The sequence below is a fragment of the Mobula hypostoma genome, chromosome 21 (genome assembly GCF_963921235.1).
Source record: "Mobula hypostoma chromosome 21, sMobHyp1.1, whole genome shotgun sequence".
In the NCBI taxonomy this organism is placed as follows: domain Eukaryota; kingdom Metazoa; phylum Chordata; class Chondrichthyes; order Myliobatiformes; family Myliobatidae; genus Mobula; species Mobula hypostoma.
Window position 1 is genome coordinate 28133172 of NC_086117.1, and position 25239 is coordinate 28158410.

General features: G+C 45.5%; 1 protein-coding gene across 2 annotated transcripts in view; it reads right to left on the minus strand.

The window, feature by feature from the left end:
- The window catches only part of col5a1 (procollagen, type V, alpha 1), a 325186-nt gene that overhangs the window by 279125 nt on the left and 20822 nt on the right, over window positions 1-25239 (minus strand). For both annotated transcript variants that reach the window (XM_063073758.1, XM_063073757.1), the window contains exon 2: window positions 4966-5133. In XM_063073758.1, coding sequence (XP_062929828.1) covers window positions 4966-5133 — 168 coding nt within the window. The remainder of the gene's footprint in view (window positions 1-4965; window positions 5134-25239) is intronic.

The following is a 25239-nucleotide window of genomic DNA, read 5'->3' on the forward strand; positions in this document are numbered from 1 at the left end:
TACTCCCTCAATACCGTCCCTCTGACAGTGTGACACTCCCTCAGTACTGTCCCTCTGATAGTGTGTCACTCCCTCAATACTGTCCCTCTGACAGTGTGACACTCCCTCAGTACTGTCCCTCTGACAGTGTGATAGCCGCTCAGTACTGTCCCGCTGACGGTGTGTCACTTCCTCAGTAATGTCCCTCTGACAGTGTGACACTCCCTCAGTACTCTCTTTCTGACAGTGCAACACTCCCTGAGTACCATCCCTCTGTCAGTGAGATACTCCCTCCGTACAGTCCCTCTGACAGAGTGGCACTCCCTCAATACTGTCCCTCGGACAGTGAGACACTCCCTCAATACTGTCTCTCTGACAGTGTGTCACTCCCTCAGTAATATCCCTCTGACAGTTTGACGATCTCTCAGTACTGCCCATCTGACAGTGTGACACTCCCTGAGGACTGCCCTCTGACAGTGTGACACTGCCTCAGTACTGTCGCTCTGAGAGTTTGACGCTCTCTGAGTACTGTCCCTCTGACAGTTTGGCACACCCTCAGTACCGTCCCTCTGACAGCATGACACTCCATCAGTACTGTCCGTCTGACAGTGTGACACACCCTCAGTACTGTCCCTCTGACAGTGCGACACTCCCTCAATACTGTCCCTCTGACAGTGCGACACTCCCTCAGTACTGTCCCTCTGACAGTGCGACACTCCCTCAGTACTGTCCCTCTGACAGTGTGTCAGTCCCTCAGTACTGTCCCTCTGACAATGTGACACTTCCTCAGTACTGTCCCTCTGACAGTGCCGTTGCTGCTCGGTGAGGAATATTAATCAGGACTCCTTTGCCTGTCTAATCAATATTCTGCTCAGGATGAGCAGGAATTCTGTGCAAACTAATACTGGAAATCCAAAGCCACTGTCTTCAGTTCCCTGTGAACCAATTCCACCCCCACCCACCCTCGCCACTGATTCCTTATACACTGGATTCTGGTCCACACCCCACCTCATCTTGAAGACTATTAAATGTCAGAGCCACACGTCACCCTTTCCTCCTTTAACCCTGGTGATCTGCTGCTGGATAGCTCATTCCTGCCTTTATTATTTGTGCATACTCCTGTCCAGCCTTCCCCATTCTACTTTCCATCTCATCCTGACTTCCTCCTGCCCTCATTATCCCAGGAAGATGTGGAGGAAAGAGGAAATGGGGAAGAGTGGAGCAGTGGAATAGATTTGGACTGATATGAAAGAAATCCCGCCAAATCATGATGGACTAGACGATGTCCAGTGATAAGTGTGATGAGTGTAGGCCAATTTCCTGAATTTCCCATTTCCAGAAATTAAGCTACTCCACATACAATGAGGAAATGTTAAAGCCATTGTGTCACTGAGAGTCTGCACTTCACTAATGAAGGGAGAGTGGAGATGCTGTACCCTCGATCCTTTGGTAGATGCTTACATTATGAAACCTTGCAGATTTCTCACTCTTTTAATTGTTGTCCTTTTGTGTCAGATATCTTGGTTAACCACAGTCTAGACTGTATTTTTTTTGACTTGTGAAGAGTTAATGGCTTGAGCAGCTTTTCCCAGGCTGCTTGCATTGTGTCATGGGAGGTTAGTCCTGGCTAGTGGTCAAACACCATTTCATTTCTCGGCCCTTGCAATCATCCTAAATCCCTTACTCAGTTCATCGGTTGACCACCATTTTTGAACACATCTCAAAGGCAGCAGAAAGTTACCTACTAGGTCAAGGCACGGACCTGAAGGCCAGATAAACTCTGAGACATCAGCCTTTTTTGTGAGTCCCTGATGACTACTGGGGAGTGAGCATTTGAAGCCCTAACACATTTGGAGCTATTCCATCCATTGTGGCTTGTGAGCTTTGCCTTCAACTATTCTCCGTGTTTTTCCCTCTTAACATTCTTTTGTCCCCTTATACAAACACATGCCTGCTTCCAAAAGCTGGCAGACTGAATTCAGACCAAGAACACCATGGGAACAGAAGTAAGCTAACCACACTCTCAAACATGCTCTGTTATTCAGAAAGATCATGGTTGGCCAATGCCTGAACTTGGTCGAGCCAACTGTGTTAGATCCCTCAGTACACTTGTCCAACAAAAAGATATCAACTACTGCTTTGGAATTGTCAAATGACCTCCAGCCTTGACAGCTTTTTGTTGACTGTGAGTCCAAGATTTCCACTTTTGTCAGAGTGAAGAGGCGCTTCCTTCAATATATCTGGGCAGCCATGTCCTAATTCTAGGGTTATGCTCCCTTGCTCTGAACCATCACTGGAAGAAAGAGTTTCTCTCCCTACAGTCACACCAACCACCACAGTTAGCTTACTCTTTAATCTTCCACTCAAAGTAATGCAACTCTGTTCAAGCAGTCCTCATATTTTAACATTCTACTTCCAGCACCACTGATAAACCTACTCCGAGGATAATTTCTCTTTCCTTTTCTAAAGCATCACTATTCCACGACAGGTCTAATTACTGCTGCAACACAACTTCCAAAGCTTTCGATTTTGGAAAATATTGAAAGAAAAGCCGACATTCCCTTAGGTTTTTTTTAATGATTTCACCCTCTACAACTCCACAGCTTCTACCTTCTTAACATTTAGGGGGAGAAAAACCTTGTACATAACTTTCTAGGTCCAATGTGGGACTTTTGATAAAGCTCGTCAAGAAGGCTGGCTCCATTCTGTTGTGGTTGTGTCTGAGAGGAGGATGCTGCAGAAGCTACCGAGTATTACGGGCAATCCCTCTCACTCCCTCCATGACATACGGGACAAAAAGAGCAGACACTTCAGCAACAGACTGACTCAATGGGAGTGCGTCACTGAACGCCACAGGAGATTCTTTCTCCCTGTGCCTGTAAGACTCTACAACTCCTGCTCCTCAAGTATATAGGTACATGGTTTCATTGCACTTCCGTATTTTGCACTAAATTCCTTCGAAATAAATAAATTTTGATCTTAATCTTAATCTTAACACTCTTGTGCTCTGAATTCCATTTGTCACACTTGCCCAGTGTATTCCCCTTTGAAGTATGTTTTCCTCTGCACCACTGACTGTAACGTTTAACTTGCTGCCATCAGCAAACTTGGATGGAAAGTTCTCCAAGCTGTTTTGCAGGGAACAATCAGTTCATTTTCATGTACGGGCTACAAATGGACCGGGACAGTATTCTGGATGTTGAAAAACAAATGCAACCCATTTGTCCAAAAGAGACAAGAGCAACAATTGAAATAAAATTTTATATTCTTAGCTTGATTTGTTGAATAGATCAGTTCGAAGAATAATGTCACTGAAATAATGTGAGTGAACTTCCTCATCCTTTACATTTGTAGATTCTATCCTCTGGTTCGAAGTGCAGGACCCAAGTAGCCCCAGTTGCATTTGCTGACTGGTTTAAACCCCGATAGTATAGATTATTGGAGCAGTGAATTCAAATAAGACAAATTCTTTACACCGCTGGAAATGTGTAATACAGGAAATAACTCTACCATGCAAAAGTCTTACCACATATACATAGCTATGCTGCCTAGGACTTTTGCACAGTACTGTAGTAATTTTATGTATTCCACTGTATTGCTACCTCGAAAAAAAAACTAATTTCATGACATATGTGAGTGTTGATAAAGATGTGGATCTTTATTGTGGACTGGGAGTGCGAGGGGGGACAGGGAGAGGAGAATCACGGTTGGGAAAAGGGGAAGGGAGAGAGAAGGGAGCAGAAAGCACCAGATGGATATTATATGATAACCAATTGTTTGGAATCAAATGACCTTGTCTGGTGTCTCAGGGCTGGGTGTGTCTGCACCCGTGCCTCCACCCCATCGTCCCAGCACGTCTTCCCTGCCTCCTGTCCCACACCCCTCCCATGGCACTCCACTCCTGTCATTCCTAACACCCTTAGCTCCTGCCAGATTTACAAACTTGCTCTCCACTCCACCTTGACATACACAGTACCGCGCAAGGTCTTAGGCACGCGCGCTGTATATACTGTATGTGCCTAACACTTTTGCACAGCACTGTAGCTCTATCCTCCAACCTCAGATCTCTGCCCTACACACTGCAACAAATCTTCACGAAAACATTGCCATTTCTTGGCAGCAGCAAGAATGAGTGGAATTTTCGATCATGATTCCCATTGGTTAGCACCTCTCAGCTAGCAGATGGCAGGTATCCGACCTGCTATATTTTCCCTATCGTTAATTTTCTAGATCAGAGCTCCATATCATAACACTGAACCTCTCTGACCAGCTCCAATATTAAGCTAGTCACCTCTGCATCAGCACAGAGTTGCTGCCTCGTGCATGTACAATGAGCACAGTAAAATGAAGATTGGCTGCTATGATCTCAGCAGGGCAGTGAGATACTTCACAGTTCTGCCTGAAGGTAGTTGCACGGCCTTGGTTTTCTTCTGAACTCGTACGTTTGGTTCTGCCACTGTAGAAGATGAGTTTGTTCGTGGAGGATCCTCCCACAGAAAGTTGTTTCATCAGCTGACAGGACTGCAGGGGTCTGATCTGATCCCTGTTCGAACACTCCGCTGCCTACCACCTTTCACTGGAGCTGCATACCTTCATCTGGAAGGTACCTAATTCTTCAATATGTCCAGTGCTACTCCTCACATCCTTCACTGGTGTAGGCCCCGGTTATGGCTCAGAGCTTACCACCTCACACATCCACGTATAATTAGCAAACTTGAACACTCTATAATTAGTCTCCAATTTATTTCTATTTTCTCTCCATTAACCATATGATCACTCTTCCCCAGAGGATCCTTCAGGTTACTAACTAACCCTATTTCAACACACAATATTAGTTGTAAAATAGGTATAACCCAGTTGGCTCCTTGACACATTGGTCTAGAAATGGACTTGAAGTCTTTGTTATAGACCCAGAGACCCAGAACAAAACTTAAGCGAAACATTTTTACCTCAGAAAAGTTGTCAGACAGACAGAACTGGTCTTACCTGGGTATAACTGTTTAGTTGGTGCACTGAGCTGGGCCAATTTCGTGACCTTATAGGCAACATCTGCAGTTCTGGTCAATTTTCTGTTGGGACAAAGCCCTGTTATTTTCTGTATTCCATCAGGTAAAGTGTGAAGTTCTAGTATCTTCAGGATGTCCACTGGCTCCACTGTTGAAAGAAGAGAAGATGATTAGAATTCAATTCACCCCAGGCTTTCTGGGAACCCATTCCTCCCTCCTTTGGTTAAATCTTTAAATTAGATTTACACAGTTTCTAATTCACCAACAGACTAACTGTTTAAAGAGAACATACACATGTAAAAAACTTACTCAGAAATATCATTTAACAACCGTCCTGGTAGAAGCCAGAATCAGTGAAGCTCCCAATGTTGACTGAGGCCCTTTGGTCCACTGTGATTGTCCTAACTCATTGAAAGAGCTCTGCAAATCTCACCCTACTAGGCTTCCCGTTAGCCCTGTTCAATTCACCCTTTCACACAGTGCATTCCTAATCATAAAGTTTCTTCTTCCACCTGGTTTGTTTAGGAATTGTCTTAATTCTGCATCTTCTTGTTACCAATCCACCTACTTGTGGAAACTTATCTTACTTATTTATGCAATACCCCGCCAATAAGAAAATCAGTTTCTTCAGGTCCATATTGTTCCATCTAAGGAGGAAACACTGATTTCAAGTTCTGAAATACTTTTAAATACTATCACACTTAAACCACATAACCTTCTAAACTCAAGGGAACACAACCCTGGCCTCTTCAGACAAAACAACTGCTAGAGGGACCCATTGGCTCAGAGGAGGGATACGGACAGTCGACATTTCAGGTTGAGACCCTTCATCTGGACTGGAGGATGTCAGTCTCAAACATTGACTATCTCCCTCCATAGATGCCACCTGACCCTCTGTGCTTGTCCAGCAGTCCGTGTTTTTTTGCTCAGATTCCAGCATCAGTGTCTCTCACAGATTTTGGATTGTTCTAACTGTCCTCCGAATTTAACTGCAATATGTGTACCTACATCTCCAAGGCCAGCCTTTCCTATGTTCATGTGACTCCATTTCAAAATTCTTTTGGAACATCTTGAGACCATGCGCTCTAGAAATGCAAACTTCCTTTTTCTTTTTACACTCAGTGGCCACAGGAGTGGAATCCGGTGTAATCTTCTGCTGCTGTAGCCCATCACTTCCAGGTTTGGCATATCGTGTGTTCAGAGATGCTTTTCTGCATCCCACTGCTGTAACATGTGGTTATTTGGGTTAATGTCGCCGTCCTCTCAGCTGTAACCTCTTGGGCCATTTTCCTCTGACCTCTCTCAGTAACAAGGCCTTTTCACTCACAGAACTGCTGTTCACTGGATATTTTATTTTGTTTCTTGCACCATTCTCCGTAAACTCTGGGGACTATTGTGCATGAAAATCCCTGGAGATTAGCAGTTTCTGAGACACTCAAACCTCTATGTCTGGCACCAAGAGTCATTCCACGGTCAAAATCACTTAGATCACACTTCTTCCCCATTCTGATATTTGGTTTGAACAACAGCTGAACCTCCTGGCCATGTCTGCATGCTTTCATGTGTTGAGTTGCTGCTACATGATTGGCTGATTAGATGCATGCATTAATGAGCAGGTGTACAGGTGTACTTAATAAAGTGGCCACTGAGTCTATATTTCCATCAGCACTCCTGGGGGCCTAACCAGGGCGCTATGGCAACTGTAATGTATCTTTGCTCATTCAAGATCCCTTGAGAATATTTCAAAATTCAAAGTAAATTTATCATCAAATTACATACAGTATGCATCACAAAGTACAGCTCTGAGATTCATTTTCTTGTGGGCAATCATAGTAAATCCAAGAAACACAACAGAATCAATGAAAGACTGTACCTAAGACAATCAGCCAATCTGGCAAAACAACAGACCGCGCAAATACAAAAAAAAAGAGAAAATAATAATAATTAATAAATGGGCAATAAATATCAAGAATATGAGATAGAGTCCATAGGTTGTGGGAACATAGGTTGGGTGAAAGCAACACTCACAACACGCTGGAGGGACTCAGCAGGTTGGACAGCATCCGTGGAAATGATGAGTTGACGTTTTGGGCCGGAACCCTTCATCAGGACGGTAGGGGGAAGGGACAGAGGCCCTATAAAGAAGGTGGGGGAGGGTGGGAAGGAGAAGGCTGGTAGGTTTAGTTGAAAAACCAGTAATTTGAAAGACAAAGGGGTGGGGGAGGGGAAGCAGGGAGGTGATAGGCAGGAAAACAATGGGTAGTAGAAGGAGGCGGAACCATGAGGAAGGTGATAGGCAGCTGGGGGAGAGGGCAGAGTGAAATAGGGATAGAGGAAGGGAGGGGGAGGGAATTACCGGAAGCTGGAGAATCCTATGTTCATACCAAGGGGCTGGAGACTACCTAGACGGTATACGAGGTGTTGCTCCTCCAACCTGAGTTTAGCCTCATCGTGGCAGTAAAGAAGGCCATGTATGGACATATCTGAATGGGAATGGGAAGCAGAGTTGCAGTGGGTGGCTACCGGGAGATCCTGTCTGTTCTGGCGGACGGAGCGGAGGTGCTCGACGAAACGGTGAAGTTATCTGTTCTGGTTCTAGAGTCTGATGATTAAGGGGTAATAATCATTCCCAAATCAGGTGGCGTGGGTCCTGAGGCTCCTGTACCTTCTTGGCCACAGCATGGTCTGCATGGTGAGAACTCTTTTTGATGGATGCTGCTTCCTGCAAGGGGGCACCCTGTAGATGTGTTCAATGGTGGGGAAAGCTTTACCCGGGATGGACTGGGTCATATTTATTATTTTTTGGAGACTTTTCCATACAAGGGCATTGACATGCTGATTCTTTGCAAACTTCAAAGAAAGTAGAGGTGCTGTCATGCTTTCTGCGTAATGACGCTTACATGCTGGACCCAGAATAAAATGATAACACCGAGGAATTTAAAAACTGCTGACTCTCTGCACATCTGATTCCCCCAATGAGGACTGTCTTATGGACCTCCGATTTCCTCCTCCTGAACTCAATAATCAGCTCCTTGGTCTTGCTGATGTTGAATGAGAGGTTGTTGTTGTGGCACCACTGAGCCAGATTTTCAATCTCCCTCCTATTTGCTGATTAAACACCATGTTTGATTTGGCTAACGACAGTGGTGTTATCAGCATAGTTAAATACAGCATTGGAGCTGTGCTTAGCCTCACAGTCATAAGTATCAAGTGAGTAGAGCAGGGGACTAATCACACAGCCTTGTGGTGAGGTAGATTGTGGAGGAGATGTTAGACCATAAGACCATAAGACAAAGGAGCAGAAGTCGGTCATTCAGCCCATCGAGTCTGCTCATGAGCTGATCCATTCTCCCATTTAGTCCCACTCCTCCACCTTCTCACCATAACCTTTGATGCCCTGGCTACTCAGATACCTATCAATCTCTGCCTTAAATACACCCAATGACTTGGCCTCCACTGCCACCTGTGGCAACAAATTCCATAGATTCACCACCTCTAGCTAAAAAAATTTCTTCGCATCTCTATTCTGAATGGGCGCCCTTCAATCCTTAAGTCATGCTCTCTCGTACTAGACTCCCCCAGCATGGGAAACAATTTTGCCACATCCACTCAGTCCATGCCTTTCAATATTCGAAGTGTTTCTATGAGGTCCCCCCTCGTTCTTCTAAACTCCAAGGAATACAGTCCAAGAGCAGACAAACGTTCCTCATATGTTAACCCTCTCATTCCTGGAATCATTCTAGTGAATCTTCTCTGAACCCTCTCCAACGTTAGCACATCCTTTCTTAAATAAGAAGACCAAAACGGCCCACAGTACTCCAAGTGAGGTCTTACCAGTGCCTTATATAGCTTCAACATCACATCCTTGCTCCTATACTCTATTCCTCTAGAAATGAATGCCAACATTGCATTCGCCTTCTTCACCACTGACTCAACCTGGAGGTTAACCAAATTTCTTCGCATCTCTATTCTGAATGGGCGCCCTTCAATCCTTAAGTCATGCCCTTTCGTACTAGACTCCCCCAGCATGGGAAACAATTTTGCCACATCCACTCAGTCCATGCCTTTCAATATTTGAAGTGTTTCTATGAGGTCCCCCCTCGTTCTTCTAAACTCCAAGGAATACAGTCCAAGAGCAGACAAACGTTCCTCATATGTTAACCCTCTCATTCCTGGAATCATTCTAGTGAACCTTCTCTGAACCCTCTCCAACGTTAGCACATCCTTTCTTAAATAAGAAGACCAAAACTGCCCACAGTACTCCAAGTGAGGTCTTACCAGTGCCTTATATAGCTTCAACATCACATCCTTGCTCCTATACTCTATTCCTCTAGAAATGAATGCCAATATTGCATTCGCCTTCTTCACCACTGACTCAACCTGGAGGTTAACCTTAAGGGTATCCTGCACGAGGACTCCCAAGTCCCGTTGCATCTCAGAACTTTGAATTCTCTCCCCATTTAAATAATAGTCTGCCCGTTTATTTCTTTTGTCAAAGTGCATAACCATACACTTTCCAACACTGTATTTCATTTGCCACTTCTTTGTCCATTCTCTCAATCTATCCAAGTCTCTCTGCAGACTCTCTGTTTCCTCAGCACTACCGGCCCCTCCACCTATCTTAGTATCATCAGCAAACTTAGCCACAAAGCCATCTATTCCATAATCCAAATCGTTGATGTACAATGTGAAAAGAAGCGGCCCCAACACGGACCCCTGTGGAACACCACTGGTAACCGGCAGCCAACCAGAATAGGATCCCTTTATTCCCACTCTGTTTCCTGCCAATCAGGCAACGCTCTATCCATGTATGTAACTTTCCCGTAATTCCATGGGCTCTTATCTTGTTAAGCAGCCTCATGTGTGGCACCTCATCAAAGCCCTTCTGAAAATCCAAATATACAACATCCACTGCATCTCCCTTGTCTAGCCTACTGGTAACTTCCTCAAAAAAATTGCAATAGGTTTGTCAAGCAGGATTTTCCTTTAAGGAAACCATGCTGAGTTCTGCCTATCTTGTCATATGCCTCCAGGTTCTCTGTAACCTCATCCTTGACAATCGACTCCAACAACTTCCCAACCACCGATGTCAAGCTAACAGGTCTATAATTTCCTTTTTGCTTCCTTGCCCCCTTCTTAAATAGCGGAGTGACATTTGCAATCTTCCAGTCCTCCGGAACCATGCCAGAATCTATTGACTTTTGAAAGGTCATCGCTAATGCCTCTGCAATCTCCACAGCTACTTCCTTCAGAACACGAAGGAAGTAGTTGCCAATCTGAACTGACTGGGGTCTGAAAGTGAGGAAATCAAGGATCCAGTTGTGCAAGAGGGTTTCGAGGCCCAGGCCTTGAAGCTTATTGATTCGTTTTGAGGGGATGATAGTATTTGTAAGGCCAATGATGTTGTGGGGATGGAACTGGACTCTCTCACGGTGGTGTCTGAAAAGAGGATGCTGTCTAAGTTGCATGCCATCTTGGTCAATGTCTCCCATCCACTACATAATGTACTGGGTGGGCACAGGAGTACATTCAGCCAGAGACTCATTCCTCCAAGATGCAACACAGAGCGTCATAGGAAGTCATTCCTGCCTGTGGCCATCAAACTTTACAACTCCTCCCTTGGAGGGTCAGACACCCTGTGCCAATAGGCTGGTCCTGGACTTATTTCATAATTTACTGGCATAATTTACATATTACTACTTAACTATTTATGGTTCTATTACTATTTATTATTTATGGTGCAACTGTAACGAAAATCAATTTCCCCCGGGATCAATAAAGTATGACTATGACTATTCGTATTGAACGTTTAGCTGTAATCAATGAGGAGCATGCTGAGGTATACATCTTCACTGTCCAGATCTTCCAGGGCTGAGCGAAGAGCCAATGGGGTGGCACCTGCTGTCGACCTGTTGTGCCAGTCGGCAAGCAGAAATGGATCCAAGTCACTTCCTAGGCTGGAGTTGGTATGTTTCATCCCCATCCTCTCAATGCACTTCATCACAGTGGTTTAGCCTTGTAAATAGTTTTATCTGACGGGAGAGTCCACAATAATTAATCCACACCACCAGTTGATGGGTTGGCTCTGTGATAGAGTAATCAAACACTCATTCTGGTTGGTATGCAGAATTTTCTCAAGTCCACTGACTTATTTTAGAGCCTCAACCCTTCGTTTTTCTTTCCAGCTGTATCCCCATGCGCAGGTGTGCCCACTTAAACTGCATTTATCTTCCAGCCAATCTGAGATCAAGGAGTTCAAAAGTGCCAAGGAAAAAAGCCTGCGATCTTCCTGATAATACTTACTAACCAGGTCTGAATTCACAATAAAGAAACCACAAATTAAGTAAAAACTTACTCCAGTATGGTGTGAAACTATATGCTGATGGCAGCTCCTGTTACGTGCAGAGTACAAAGCATTTCCACAAACACTGACTCTCGCTGGGGGACGGGTAATGCTGTACAAACCATGTGTGCTCTTATGTTAGTTCCTGGACATATCCTCTACATCACAGCCCCCAGAAGTCTCACAACCCGCACAACACCTGTCTGTAAACTACAGCTGCACCCACACTGAAAGCTCGGCTCCACCACTGACTTTGAAAGTGGAACAAACATGTTGGAAAATGCAGGTGCTTTGAGGCAATAGTGTCAGTTTCATGGAGCTTATTTGTCTCCCAAACTTACTCCTTCAAGGCAAGCAGACATCCGGCTGACTGAGACGGCTCTGCCAATAGCCCACTTCATGTGTCTGTGAAACTCCAGTACTGCCCAGGTCTTTTGCTCCACTCAAATACAGTATAATGTTCCTGGCCCGGTACACAGAGCCGGGGATTTGATATCACTTTCAAAATAGATTACATCACTGTACTGCTTACGACATTTCAAAGACTCAAAGTTCTGCTCACAAGGAAATTATTATGAGCAGGGGGAAGGTTTGGTGAGTTGGATTTTAGGCACTTTAAGATACTACATGAGAGCACTAGGTGAGTTGTCCGAATATCCTCACTTTGGTTCACAGTCCATTACTATTTTCTTTCTTGTGAGACGTCTGCTAGGCTATGGGATGTTTTACTAAGTTAAAGATTCGACTTCAGTGCAACTTGTCAAGTAAAAGTTGCAAAATAAAAGAAAATTAAAGTGATTTGCAGTGAATTCCCACAAAATTAGCTCTTTCCCACAATGCCCTAGTCATGTGCAAAATGCCTTTCACACCCACTGTAATTCTCACAGCAGCAAACTCAGAACGGACTGAGGAATCATATCGTCAGTCTCAGAGGTCACTGATGGTCAATGTCTGTGTAATTCATGCCCCAGTGAGGGTCAGTGTGTGGGACCCGTCTCCCAGTGAGGGTCAGCGTGTGTGGGATCCGTTCCCCAGTGAGGATCAGTGTGTGTGGGACCCGTCCCCCAGTGAGGGTCAGTGTGTGGGACCCGTCTCCCAGTGAGGGTCAGCGTGTGTGGGATCCGTTCCCCAGTGAGGATCAGTGTGTGTGGGACCCGTCCCCCAGTGAGGGTCAGTGTGTGTGGGATCCATCCCTCAGTGAGGGTCAGTGTGTGTGTGTGGGACCCGTCCCCAGTGAGGGTCAGTGTGTTTGGGACCCGTCTCCCAGTGAGGGTCAGTGTGTGTGGGATCCGTCCCCCAGTGAGGGTCAGTGTGTGTGTGGGATCTGTCCCCCAGTGAGGGTCAGTGTGTGTGGGACCCGTCCCCCAGTGAGGGTCAGTGTGTGTGGAACTGTCTTCCAGTGAGGGTCAGTGTGTGTGGAACCCATCCCCCAGTGAGGGTCAGTGTGTTTGGGACCCGTCTCCCAGTGAGGGTCAGTGTGTGTGGAACCCATCTCCCAGTGAGGGTCAGTGTGTGTGGGACCCGTCCCCCAGTGAGGGTCAATGTGTGTGGGACCCCTCCCCCAGTGAGGGTCAATGTGTGTGGGACCCGTCCCCCAGTGAGGGTCAATGTGTGTGGGGCCTGTCTGCCAGTGAGGGTCAATGTGTGTGGGACCCCTCCCCCAGTGAGGGTCAGTGTGTGTGGGACCCGTCCCCCAGTGAGGGTCAGTGTGTGTGGGACATGTTTCCCTGTTGTGAGTTGACTATTTGCTGAATTGTCCTAACTACAATTGTTAACAAATATCAAAAGTTCCTCAATTCCCCAAGGTTATGAAAGGCACAATGTGATTGTAAGACTTCCTGTTCGTATGCATTAATTTCCATCAACAGGACTCTGTGATCCATCTGACAGTTTAGCCACATGACCATTCAGAAAGCACTGAGAACATTACTGTTAATCCCTCCTGGTTTTACACGTGTGCACCTCCCAGCTCAGCTCCCCGGCACCTGCAGGAATTGTTGGGCAGTTCGGGTTGACAGCTTTCTACCCTACAATCACTTTGGATCAGTTCCGATGCTACCCTCGCGGCACCATGAGAGATCAAAAGACACCCTGCTGAGGCCTCACCCTCCAACCCTGTTTGCCTCCACGGAATGCAGGTGTAAACTTATTTCGCTTTCCGTGATTTCGCTTTTCGGATTAAAAAGTGGTTAATGGTGGTGAAAAGCAATCCTGGTGAGTTTAACGGATAACAATGAGACCTAGGGGTGAGAAGCACTGAAAAATATTTGTTATTATGGTAAAAAAATTGTTGCTTAACCCACCTATCAAATGTTACCACACAACATACCACCTCTAAACCCTGTCTACAGCACTACGAAAACAGAGTCCCATCTACGTACCACACCTCAAGCACTGTCTCCCCCCACCCCTTCACTGACGTAACATCCATTAAACACTGCCCTATTGTCCTACTTAGCAACGACCAAACCGTGCCCCACTGCCCTATACGGCACTCTACAAACAGTTCTCCGCTGCTCGACCCACCTCTCCTCACTGTCCTACTTCCCTATGTGGTACTTCTCAAGCCCTGTCACCCATCAGACAATGCCCTACCCTTCCCCCTTACTGCCCAACGTACCATCCCACAAACACTTTGTAACTGCTGTACATCCATCCACCAAACAATTCTTTCAGTCTCAACATCCACCTTCTCTACGCATCTCCCACTTGTCTTCTTCCCTTATCTCCAGACTTCACCAAAGGAATGTACCTACTGTCCACACAGCCCTATTTACAGCTGCCTTTCCATCGCCAGTAATACCAGAACCCAAATCCCGCTTGAAAGGAAAACACCCTCCTGACTTCCTGGACTTCCCTGGCTCTAAGCCGTGCTGCTGGAGCTCGGTCTGTTACTTTTCCAGAGGGGGACAGAATGGTGGAAGTGAATGTGGGCAGCAGTGACATAACGAATGTAACAAGTCTGAACCAAGGGAACTGGGGGGAAAGCTAAGAAGAGTAAGTCGACACAAACAAACTGAACAGAAATTCATCAGAGACTGAACTGGAGACTGTTACAAATGGCTTGGAGAAGATCAGAGATTAGGGCTTACGTGTAATGTGATTGCTATGCGGTAGTTTCAGCACTTAGGTTCCCAAGGTAGGTCTTTGAAGCTGACACAAAGCAAGGAGAATGGAAGGACTCTTAGCCAAGGGGGAGAAGCATTCTAGATGATGGCTGAATGTGTCCGATGGCTGAATGTGTCCTATGGCTGAGATTTGCTAGAATAGACCCACGCTTGCTTTTAAAGGACAAGAACACAGAGAGAGAGCTGTGAGGCTTTGCTCAGTTCCTGTGGGCGGTTAACTATTCCAAATAACCTAACGGAAATGTCAAAGGCAAAAACGTGTAGTAAACGTCATGTATCTCCAATCCTGGGCAGAACGGTCTGAGTTGTTTCAAATGTCCCCAACTTCTCTACAAGTAATGAGCAGATTATGCCACTCAGATTTTACAGTGCTAGTAGAAGGCTTGGGAACTAATATTTTCAGAATAGGACACACTGTTTTGGAAGCTGATGTTGCATGTTGGACATGGTTAGACACTGAGGTTTGCCCAACAAGACTCTCGTAGTATTATCCTGGCTCTGAAGGTACTTTCCCTACTCCCCGGAGAGAAATGGCTACTCGAACAGCCCACACAGTGGTTACATCACACTTTGAGGAGTGCGTACTATTCTGAATTCCTGACTGCAAAAAGGATTACGTCCAAGAACTGATTTATAAGACGAATACCAGAACTGCTCTCTTGACGTGACTCCAATAAAGGCTTTTCAAAATCATGAGGAGCTTTAGTAGACAGTCTGTTTCATTTTGTGGGGAAACTTAAGGCAATCAAAACAGAACAGTCAGCAAGAAATTAAGTGGGGAATTCAAAAGCAACCTCTTTACCCAGAGAATATGGTGAAAATGTGGAACTTTCCACCACGGATGTGGTTGTGGTAAACGGCATTAATGCATCTGAGAGGCCGTATGGCTTGTTAAGTCACCAAGCAATTTGGTGCAAAATGCCAAAGAGTTCAGTTAATGTAAAAATCCTAGGGAGGTTTTGTGCCCGGAAGATTTCAATGGGAGATATTGAATTATCAGACAAATTTCGTAACTTTCTAATATGTTGACAGCTATGAGGGCGTGATTATGGTAATCAGCAGTACAAGAGAAAAGGCACAACTCAGGAGGTCATATGGTGACATTTCTAACAATGGAGGTGATATACGAGTGGCTGTCATAAATCACGTCCTATAACAAGGGTTCCAATACAATGACTTAAATCTCTGTTATTTCAAAAGCTCACAACTTTCAGTGGGGGTGCTGAGCATTGAGCAACATGACCCAGATCCTGGAACCAACGTCCCTTCCTTGACCCCGGTCAAGATTCTAAACCCAATGTCCCTTCCCTGACCCCTGAACAATACATCCAAATCTCCTGAAGAGTCAGAATCAGGTTGATAATCACTGTCTTATACAGCATGATTCTTGTTGGCTTGCAGCAGCCGTACAGTGCAAAGACACAAAATTACTAAATGAATATATAGTGCAAACAGAAAGGAATAGTGAGGTAATGCTCATGGGTTCATGGACCATTCAGAAATCTGATGGTGGAGACAAGCAAGCTACTTCTGAATCGTTGAGTGTGGACCAATAGAGAAATTTAAACTAGTTAAACAGTTATAACGTGAGATCGCACCATTATGAAGTGAGATCACACAGTAGCTCCTCTTTTAGCAATCTCACAGGAGAGAGGAAACAAGAATCCAAATGGAGGGTGGGGCCTGGGTCTACCTCTTAGGGGTGAGACTCCGCACCTCGGTTTGTGGGCAGAGGGGAGGTGATAGCCCTGGGGCCAAAGTTGAAAATGCAAGAACAAGAAATGGACAAGGTTACAAACACTTACAATAGACTTTGCTACACTCTGCTTGAACGCCCTAGTTGGGCAGTCTTTCATGGCTTCTGTTATAGTTATTATTCTATAGATTTGTTGGGTATGCCCACAAGAAAATAAATCTCAGGGTTGTATATGGTGACAAAATTTACTTTGAACTTTTAAAAGAAAGTGAAGCCTTTGAATGCTGTTTGGTGACCGGAGGAGAAGAAGGCATGTAATCAGTATCCTCACAACCCTACTTTCCAACCAGCACCTTGGTTATTTCCCTGTCAAATACCCAGAACATCCATCCTGCAGAGAATTAGATGGACAGCACAGTTCTAGCTGAAGTGAAAGCAAAACACAGAAAGGAGGCTCACATCAAGTCATGGCTTTATTTCCAATAGCAGTTCAATCTCAATGTCTGTTCGGGTTAGGAGCTGCAGAAACAGACACCCAGAAAGCTTAACCTCCCTCTGGCCTATGAGTTAACACTGCTGGAAATTTCTGATTTATCAGTGGATTTATATTTATGACTAATGATCACACATCTTGCCTGGAGTTGCTGCCATCTGTAAAAGTTGTGCTTGAGTTGATCAGAAAAGCTTCATTTCTCCCTGGCAGGGCGGGACAGTAGCGTAGCGGTTAGTGCAAATGCCTTTCAGTGCCAGCGATCACTGATCGGAGTTCGATTCCAGCCACCGTCCGCTAGGAGTTTGTCCGTTCTCCCCGTGACCACACGGGTTTCCTCCAGGTGCTCCAGTTTCCTCCCGCACCCCAAAGACGTATGGGTGGGTTTAGAATCAATGAGTTGTGGGCGCTATGTTAGGGCCGGAAGTGTGTTGATTTGAATTGAATTGACTTTATTTCTTACATCCTTCACATACATGAGGAGTAAAAATCTTTACGTTACGTGTCTGTCTAAATGTGCAATGCGCAATTTATAGTAATTTGTAATAAACAGGATGTTCAACAGGACAGTCATAGAAGTACAACTGTAGCAGCATGAGTTAATCAGTGTGATGGCCTGGTGGAAAAAGCTGTCCCGGAGCCTGTTGGTCCTGGCTTTTATGCTGCGGTACCATTTCCCAGATGGTAGCAGCTGGAACAGTTTGGGTTTAGGGTAACTCAGGTCCCCAATGATCATTCAGGCCCTTTTCACACACCGGTCTTTGTAAATGGCCTGAATAGTGGGGAGTTCACATCTACAGGTGCGCTGGGCTGTCCACGCCACTCTCTACGGAGTCCTGAGATTGAGGGAAGTACAGTTCCCACACCAGGCAGTGATTTGACACCAACAATGTATTTCACTGTATGCATCCATGGGCATGTGTGAAATAAAGGTCTTCGTTATCAAGTTAGCCTGTTCCATACATTGACCATTCAAGACAACACATCCAGATCTGCTGCTCAGTGTGGAGATGGAGAAGGTAGGTCTGAGGAACGATTACACAAACCAGGATTACACTCCCTGGAACTTGGGAGATGGAGAAGTGATCTGATTGAAGGTCTAAGGGCAGGGAATTGAGTGAGTAGAAGGGGTGAAGGAAGCCAGTATCACAGACTGAACCTGATCAAAGCTTCGAAGAGTGAAGTCAGGAGACAATTCTACGTGCAAGGGGTAGCAGAAATGAAGCCCAGCTGAAGTTAGGGTGGTTTTTCACTGCTGATCACCTGGTCTTAAACAGCACACACTTCAGGAAAGGAACTTGTTAACAGTAGTTGGCAAGTGCTTAGGGCTGCGAATCATCAGCAGGACGTAATACAAACACAGTCTGTTTTCCTCTGGCTTCCCGTCAGTATTCTACAAATGCCAGCTGCCAACTTTTGGAGGAGGCTCAGAGATTCACATTGTGCCAGAGGTCTCAGATACCGCAATTCCCAGGACTGGCATGGGGGCAAAATGGGGTCGGCAAGGGGACTACAATCCAACGCCTTGGAGTGGCTGAATGTCAGCAGCTTGGGGAAGGGGGAGAGGGGGTGCTCTTCCAGGAGTAGGAGAGCAGAGGCAGTTTGTGGGTGGAGGACCTGCTGAAGGGGGAAAGAGAAAGTGAAGAGAGGACAGCAAGGCGGAAGGGGGTGTGGTGGGTGGTGGAGGAGTGAGCGAGAGCGAGTCAGAGGGAACTGAAGGAGGGAGGATTACTGGGGGAGGGTGCTGGACTGAGGAGAGAGGGATTATGGGAAAGAGGAGCTAAGGGCAGGAAGGGATTATGGGAATCAGGAGTGGAGACAGAGGGGCCAAGGAAGAGGGCAAAGCATAGCACCACATATTCAGTATCACTGCCAATAATGTGTTCTCCTAACCCACTCCACACTTAATACAGTTTCTCATGAGTTCACTCTGCAGTGCGAGTGTGGGTGGCTGGTCAGTGTGCACAGTGAGTGGGTGGGCATCTGTACAAGTGTGTGCACTAGGTCTGTGCAGCGGAGTCTGGTCTCCTGTCATCCATGCCACAGGATCAAGGCCTCGCTTCAGTCGGGTCTACGTGGCAGGTGGTGTGCAAAACCTATCCAGCATTAAAAGAAACCATCCACCTTCTTCCCATGAGAATGAAGGACCTGGAAGGTCAGAACCCTGAACATATCCACTGCATCAGAAATTGGGAACACTGGGTGTCCTACACCAAGTGAGCAAAGATGGACAGGACACGGCTCACAAGGGTGTGAGTACACCTCAAGGAAAGGAAAGCACGACGAAGGATCATGTTCCCATGGGGTGGATTTTGCAAAGCTGCCCTCACATCCATGCAGCTTCCCAATGGGAAAGACCGTGAAGCAAATGTCACACAGAACAGTCATCAACGCACACCCTCCAGCCCTGAAGCCAAAGTGTGGGGACTAACAAGGAAGCTTTACAATGGCCTTGAACCGTTCCTCCTCTGGTCAGGAGAAGGCACAAAGGTGTCCTTGGTAAGGGAGGGAAAGAGAATTCTAGTGGAGTTATTATCAACTGTTTGAAACCAACAGCTAGTTTCATCAATGAGGAAGTTCCAACAACCCACAGATAACCACGACATCCCTGGATTCTTTAACGAACTCAAAACTATGCACAATCCTAAACCTTCAGCCTGCTGACTATAGTGGGCAGCACAGTAGTGTAGCATCTAGCGTAATGCTTTACAGTGCCAGCAACCCATGTTCAATTCTTGCCACTGTCTGTAAGGAGTTCATACGTTCTCCCTGTGACCATGTGGGTTTACTCTGGGCACTTCGGTTTCTTCCCACTGTTCTGGTAGTTAATAGGGTTATCCCTATGTCACTCAGTTAGCCACACCCACATGGGAGGAGTTCACATACTGTACGAGCAGGGTTGTCAATAAAGCTCAGTTGAATGTCCTGCATGCTGGCCTCCTGGTGTGCTTTGCACTCTCCCTCAATGTCAACCACAACACCCACAATCCAAAGACGTACAGATTAGTAAGGGTTAGTAAGCTGTGGGCATGTTACATTGGCATCAGAAGCAAGGCGACGCTTACGGGCTTCCCTGAGCACATATTCGGTCTGTTTTGGTTGTTAACGCAAATGACGCATTTCACTGTACATATAGATGTACATCATAAATAAAGGTCATCTTCAATAGAGATCGTATGAAAGGACAGCGAGGCAGTCTGTCCACGGGAAAGACAGCTTCAAGACCTGGGATAACGTGCTTCACTTTCTATATTGGAGGAGTCACTCCTCAGCCAGGACATTATACTTTTTTTTATACTTCATACTTTATTGTCACCAAACAATTGACACTAGAACATACAATCATCACAGCGATATTTGATTCTGTGCTTCCTACTCCCTGGAGTACAAATCGATAGTAAATATTAAAAATTTAAATTATAAATTATAAATAGAAAATGGAAAGTAAGGTAGTGCAAAAAAACTGAGAGGCAGGTCTGGATTTGGAGGGTACGGCCCAGATCCTGGTCAGGATCCGTTTAATGCTGTAATTCATCACAACCTCCAGTAAGCAAAGGCTGTTTGAAGAACGGGACCTCAGATTTGTCACCAAACTCATAGTTTATTGAGCAATGCTGACCCTAGTGTCCTATCATTGGAAGCAGGGGTTCCCAACCTGGGGTCTATAGATGCCTTAGTTAATGGTAGGGATTCACGGCGTAAAAAAAGTTGGGAACCCCAGATTGAAAGCCTGCAATAAACCCCTAGAGAGCTACCACCAACGCGTTCTCCCCCAAACTCCTGCAATAAAATGATAGAATGCAGAGTAAGTGTACAGTTGTACAGTCAGTGTCTTGTCCCAGTTAACACCAGCAGCAGCAGAGCTGTGATTAGCACGCACCTAAGGTGAAGGTGGGGGTGAGGGGAGGTTAGGGAAGCATTTTAAAGGCACCGTCAAATCCTGCTTGGTAAAAACGTTACAGGGGAGTTTGCTGGACCGTGACCAAACAGAGATAGAGGAGGAGCACTCCGGGAGGCACTGAGCCCGTCGAGTCTCGGCCGTGAGCAGCGAGCGGAGGCCGCGCGGGGTGGAAGGAGTGCACAGCGTCGCGACCCACCCGTCTCAGCACCAGTCCTCGCACCATTACCTCACCTGTAACCTCACCTGTGAATCTCTGCTCACACCCTACGCCCACCTCAGAACAGACAGAAGCATACCACCATTGCTGGATTAAGGTGCAGAATTGTTATTTTTCTAGTATTCTACTTGCAGTTTAACTTTTCTATGCTTGCTTATTATATTATATATCACCCATATATACATGTAATTGTTTAGTAAATTTTCCAGTAATTGTGGTGATTGTGATCCTGTATTTTTCTAGAAGCTTCTCAGTTTTCCTGCAGCAGGTGCCATGCCACTTGAACCTGGCCTTTTTATAGTCCATTGTTATCAATGGAAGCAGCTTTTATCTCTAGTCTAAGTATGAGAAAACCACAACGTTCTCTCCTTTAGCTTTTCTTTGTTCACGTTGTTCTCGTAATACTTAATAAAACGTCCACAAGCACCAAGATTTATACTTCATCCTTGACTTCCTAAGAACCCTCAGATCCAACATCCTTGGCTTTGAAAGACAGCCTGAGAAGAAGATCTAGAAATCTCTGACATCATCAAAAGCTTATGTCACATCAATTGTCCGTTTTAAATTGAGACAGATAGACTTTGATTGGAAAAGCATCTAGGACAGGGAGAGAAGGCAGGGATATGGGTTTCAGCCACCATCTCACTGAGCAACAAAACAGGCTAAAATGGAACTGCTGTTTCCATGTTTTAACAATAACTATGAGACACTTGGATAGCCACAACATGAAAACTGGTTTACTTTAGTCTAATTGAGAAGGAAATTTGTTGTTTTTACCCAGTATGGTTGATCGCGTAGCTCATACTAATGAGGAGCAGAGCTAAGTCAAGATGGCGCTAAATGGCGACTCCTTTGCCTGCATCTTTGTTAACAGTTCGAGTAGTCTTTGGCGGGTACTGGAAGTTCGTGTCGTTACCGACGCTTGCTGAACGTTTGAGTACTCGGTGGGGGGGTGCCGATGCTTTTTGCTGGTGGGGGAGGGGTGGTTGTGTGTTGGAGGGGGCTTTGGGGTTCTAACATTTAATTGTCATCCATTCTTTGGGGCACTCCTCTGTTTTTGTGGATGTTTGTGAAGAAAAAGAATGTCAGGATGTATATTGTATACATTTCTCTGACATTAAGTGTACCCATTGAACCTATTGAAACACCCACTCTCCCAGATGGGCATCACATGCCATCAAACCAGTTGCCAGCAATTCAACAGGAAGACCAACCTTCAGGATGTCAGGGATTGGCAACCCCGCACTGGGATAATCAGGCCCTAAGAGTAAATTTAAACATCAAAGGCCAAGGTGCAGGCAGGGAAGAAAGAAAGGTTCACTTTTATGTAATCCTTTTTACACAGCCTAGAACATAGCAAAGGATACCACAGGAACAGGTCCTATTGACCTCTACGTCTGTACCACCATAATGCCAATCTAAACTAAGCTAATCCCATCGGTGTGGCCATGGTCCATACCTCTGCCTGTCCATGTGTCCGTCTAAGTGCCTGTTGAACATCATTATCAAAACTGCCTCTAACAGCTTCCCTGGTCCTGCCCGTTTTTGCTATTAGACTTACATAACCTAACCTCTAACTTCACAATCACTCCACCAGTAACTCCCTGAGAAACAAAGCAACCTCACACCGAGTCAATGGGATTACAGTGCGCAGTCTTGGTTGCCACATGATAGACTTTGGAGAGGGTGCAGAGTTTACTGGAATGTATCCCAATTGGTGTGTATTAGCTATAAAGAGTGGTTGGGCAAACTTACATTGTCAGTGGCTGAAGCGGTGGCCAACAGAAATACAGTGGATTCTGCTTAATTGGGTCATTGGGTAATCAGGGCAGCAGCTTATTGTGGGACAACTCTTAAAGAACAAAAACTGATCAAGAAAATTACTGGGATTCCCTTCATTTATTTGGGACACTATATTGCTTAACTGGGGCAAAGGATAGTTGCTGAAAGGTTCTAACCAGCATCAGGCATGTGCACTTGTGTGGCTGTTAGACACTACACTGTGTTCAGAGCGAACAGTTTTCAAATGGCATTAATTGCATGTGTTTGTGTTCAAAATACAATGATTTCTGTTACTGATAGTTGGTGACAAATAAGCCGTAAGACAATTCCAAACTGTTTTGCACACTGGGGTTTCATACTTCAAGATGCTAGAAACAGGCAAGAGTGAAAATGAAACTATTTTACTACTTCAACAAGTTAAGCACTATGATGAATTTGAAGGTATAAACAATGATCTGGAATGTTACAATGAAAATGAAGATTTGGAGGATGCAATTGTTGATACCATTGTATGAACACAGTCCATTATCTGCACTAGGTGTCTGCTCTGATACTGTACATTGTGTCCACTGGACAAATTCCTCTGTCAATAACTATTAGGAACTAATACACAGTTTTATAGTACTAATAGTACTGTTCTAATTTGTGCTGTATTCCATTTAAATACATAATTTGTTATGCAGTTTGTATTTTATAGCTTTTAAACTCTTTCCATGAAAATTGGGGCAGACGCTTAAATGGGCCGAAATGTACTGGTCATGATGTGTCCCAGTTAGACGAATCCACAGTATATAAAATTATAGGAAGCACAGAAAGGGGGGTTAGTCAGAGCCTTTTCCCCAGGATGGCAAGCTGAAATGATAGAGGATGTAATTTTGACTTGAGAGGGGAAAGTTTAAAGGAGATATATGGGGCAAGGATTTTCCCCCCCACAAATAGTGATAGGTGCTGAGGAGGTGATACAAGCAAATACAAGAATGACAACTCTGAGGCACTTAGACATACTCGTGAACAGGCAGGGAAAAGAGAGACATGGAGCTTGTGCAGACAGATAGGATTGGCATTATGGTCAGTACAGATTTGGTGGGCTGAAGGGCCTGTTTCTGTATTTTACTATGCTCCATGTTCTAGAGGAGGCACATGAATACATAAATGAATTAAACATGAATTAAAAGGCCCCCACTGAGACATGGCCATATAGCTGTCTGGATCTTCCTGCCTGAGTTTTTAAAGCTCCACTTATTTTACATGTCACTGTTGAAGCTCAGAGAGCCCAGTGCATTAGTATAGATCAGTACATGATGTCTGGTACAGATAGCATGGAGTTACAGATCTGCTTCCAGGCTTTTTTTTTTAATGGTTGCTGCTTTTTCAACATTTCAGCAGCAAAGACTCATCAAAAAGACTTCACTGGCTGTCAAAAGCCTTTGCAATTCCCTGGACATGATGTATCATACTAACGCAAGTATTTTAGTGGCCAGACAAAGGTGGGAAGGTGGCGGGGGGGGGGGGGGAGGGAGAGAAAGTGAGAAGCTTTTATCGAAGAGCGACCAATGGACTCGGATAGACAGAAAGCACACAGCAGATGGAATAAAGGCAGTCACTTTCCACACAGTGATCTCACTCCGGAAGTATGCTGCTGGTTGAGTACAGGCTGATTACATGGCTAACTCGCTGATCCTTGTAAATCAGTCAACTCGCAGAACATTTTCCATCTGGAACAGGAATTCAGACCCAAGTGTTTTTGTTGGAGCAGGGACACAATACAGTGGAAAATAATGGGAAAGGGTTTGGTGAGTCGGAATCCCATGTTTGGGTTATGGGTCCACAGAGGGGTGGTATGTAACAGCCCAAGAGACCACCATCAATGTCCTTCACAAGGAAAAGGTAATCACTCAGTCAGCATGAAGCCTCACACTCTACATTTGCTTCGGGGTATCATGTCCATAACGAAGTGGGCTGGCTAGGTATACTGTAACATTGTAAAGTGGGTTCTGAGAGAGCTCTGCATGTACATGTTTGGTCTGGAGCAAACTGAAAAGTTTGCTAAACCCTTGCTTTTCTTTGGAAAATAAAGCAAAAGAATAGAGTACAGAATCAAATAGGTTTTACAAACTGAATTCCTGATTAGCCTTGGAAGAACCGCGGCTTTCTGGGTCCCGGGTTTTAGAAAGAGGAGGCGGATTTTACAAAGAGATTCAGACCACGAGGTGATTGCCCAGAGTAGTGCTGAGGACGATGATCGCTGGTTGTAAGGAGAGGCTGGAGGAGCTGGGATTATTCGCTGTGGAGGGAAGTCAGCTAATGAATGGTTTGGCAGGAAAGTTCAAAATGTAAATACTTGGCCTTTTTGGAATGCAAATTAGAAGAGGGTGATGGCGCTGGGTGTGGTGGAGCTGGGGAGTTCAGACTCTGGTGGAAGGATGGAGATGGGTACAAGCCCTGGGGACCCTTTGTCCGGGGTATGGGTGGAAGGCGTGGGAGCAGGACAGAGGGAGACGATACCCTTGTGCCAACGTAGAGGTGAGCTGTGGGGCGGGGAGAAATAAGGTACTGACGGGACAGACCCACGAAGCGAGAACGATGGGGTGTGCTGACCCGGAGGGGACGTCCTCCACTTAGGTTTTCTGTTGCCAACCCCAGAGTCGGGGTGGGTTGGCACTGACTACGGAGGGAGCAAAGTGGGTCCCACGCAGG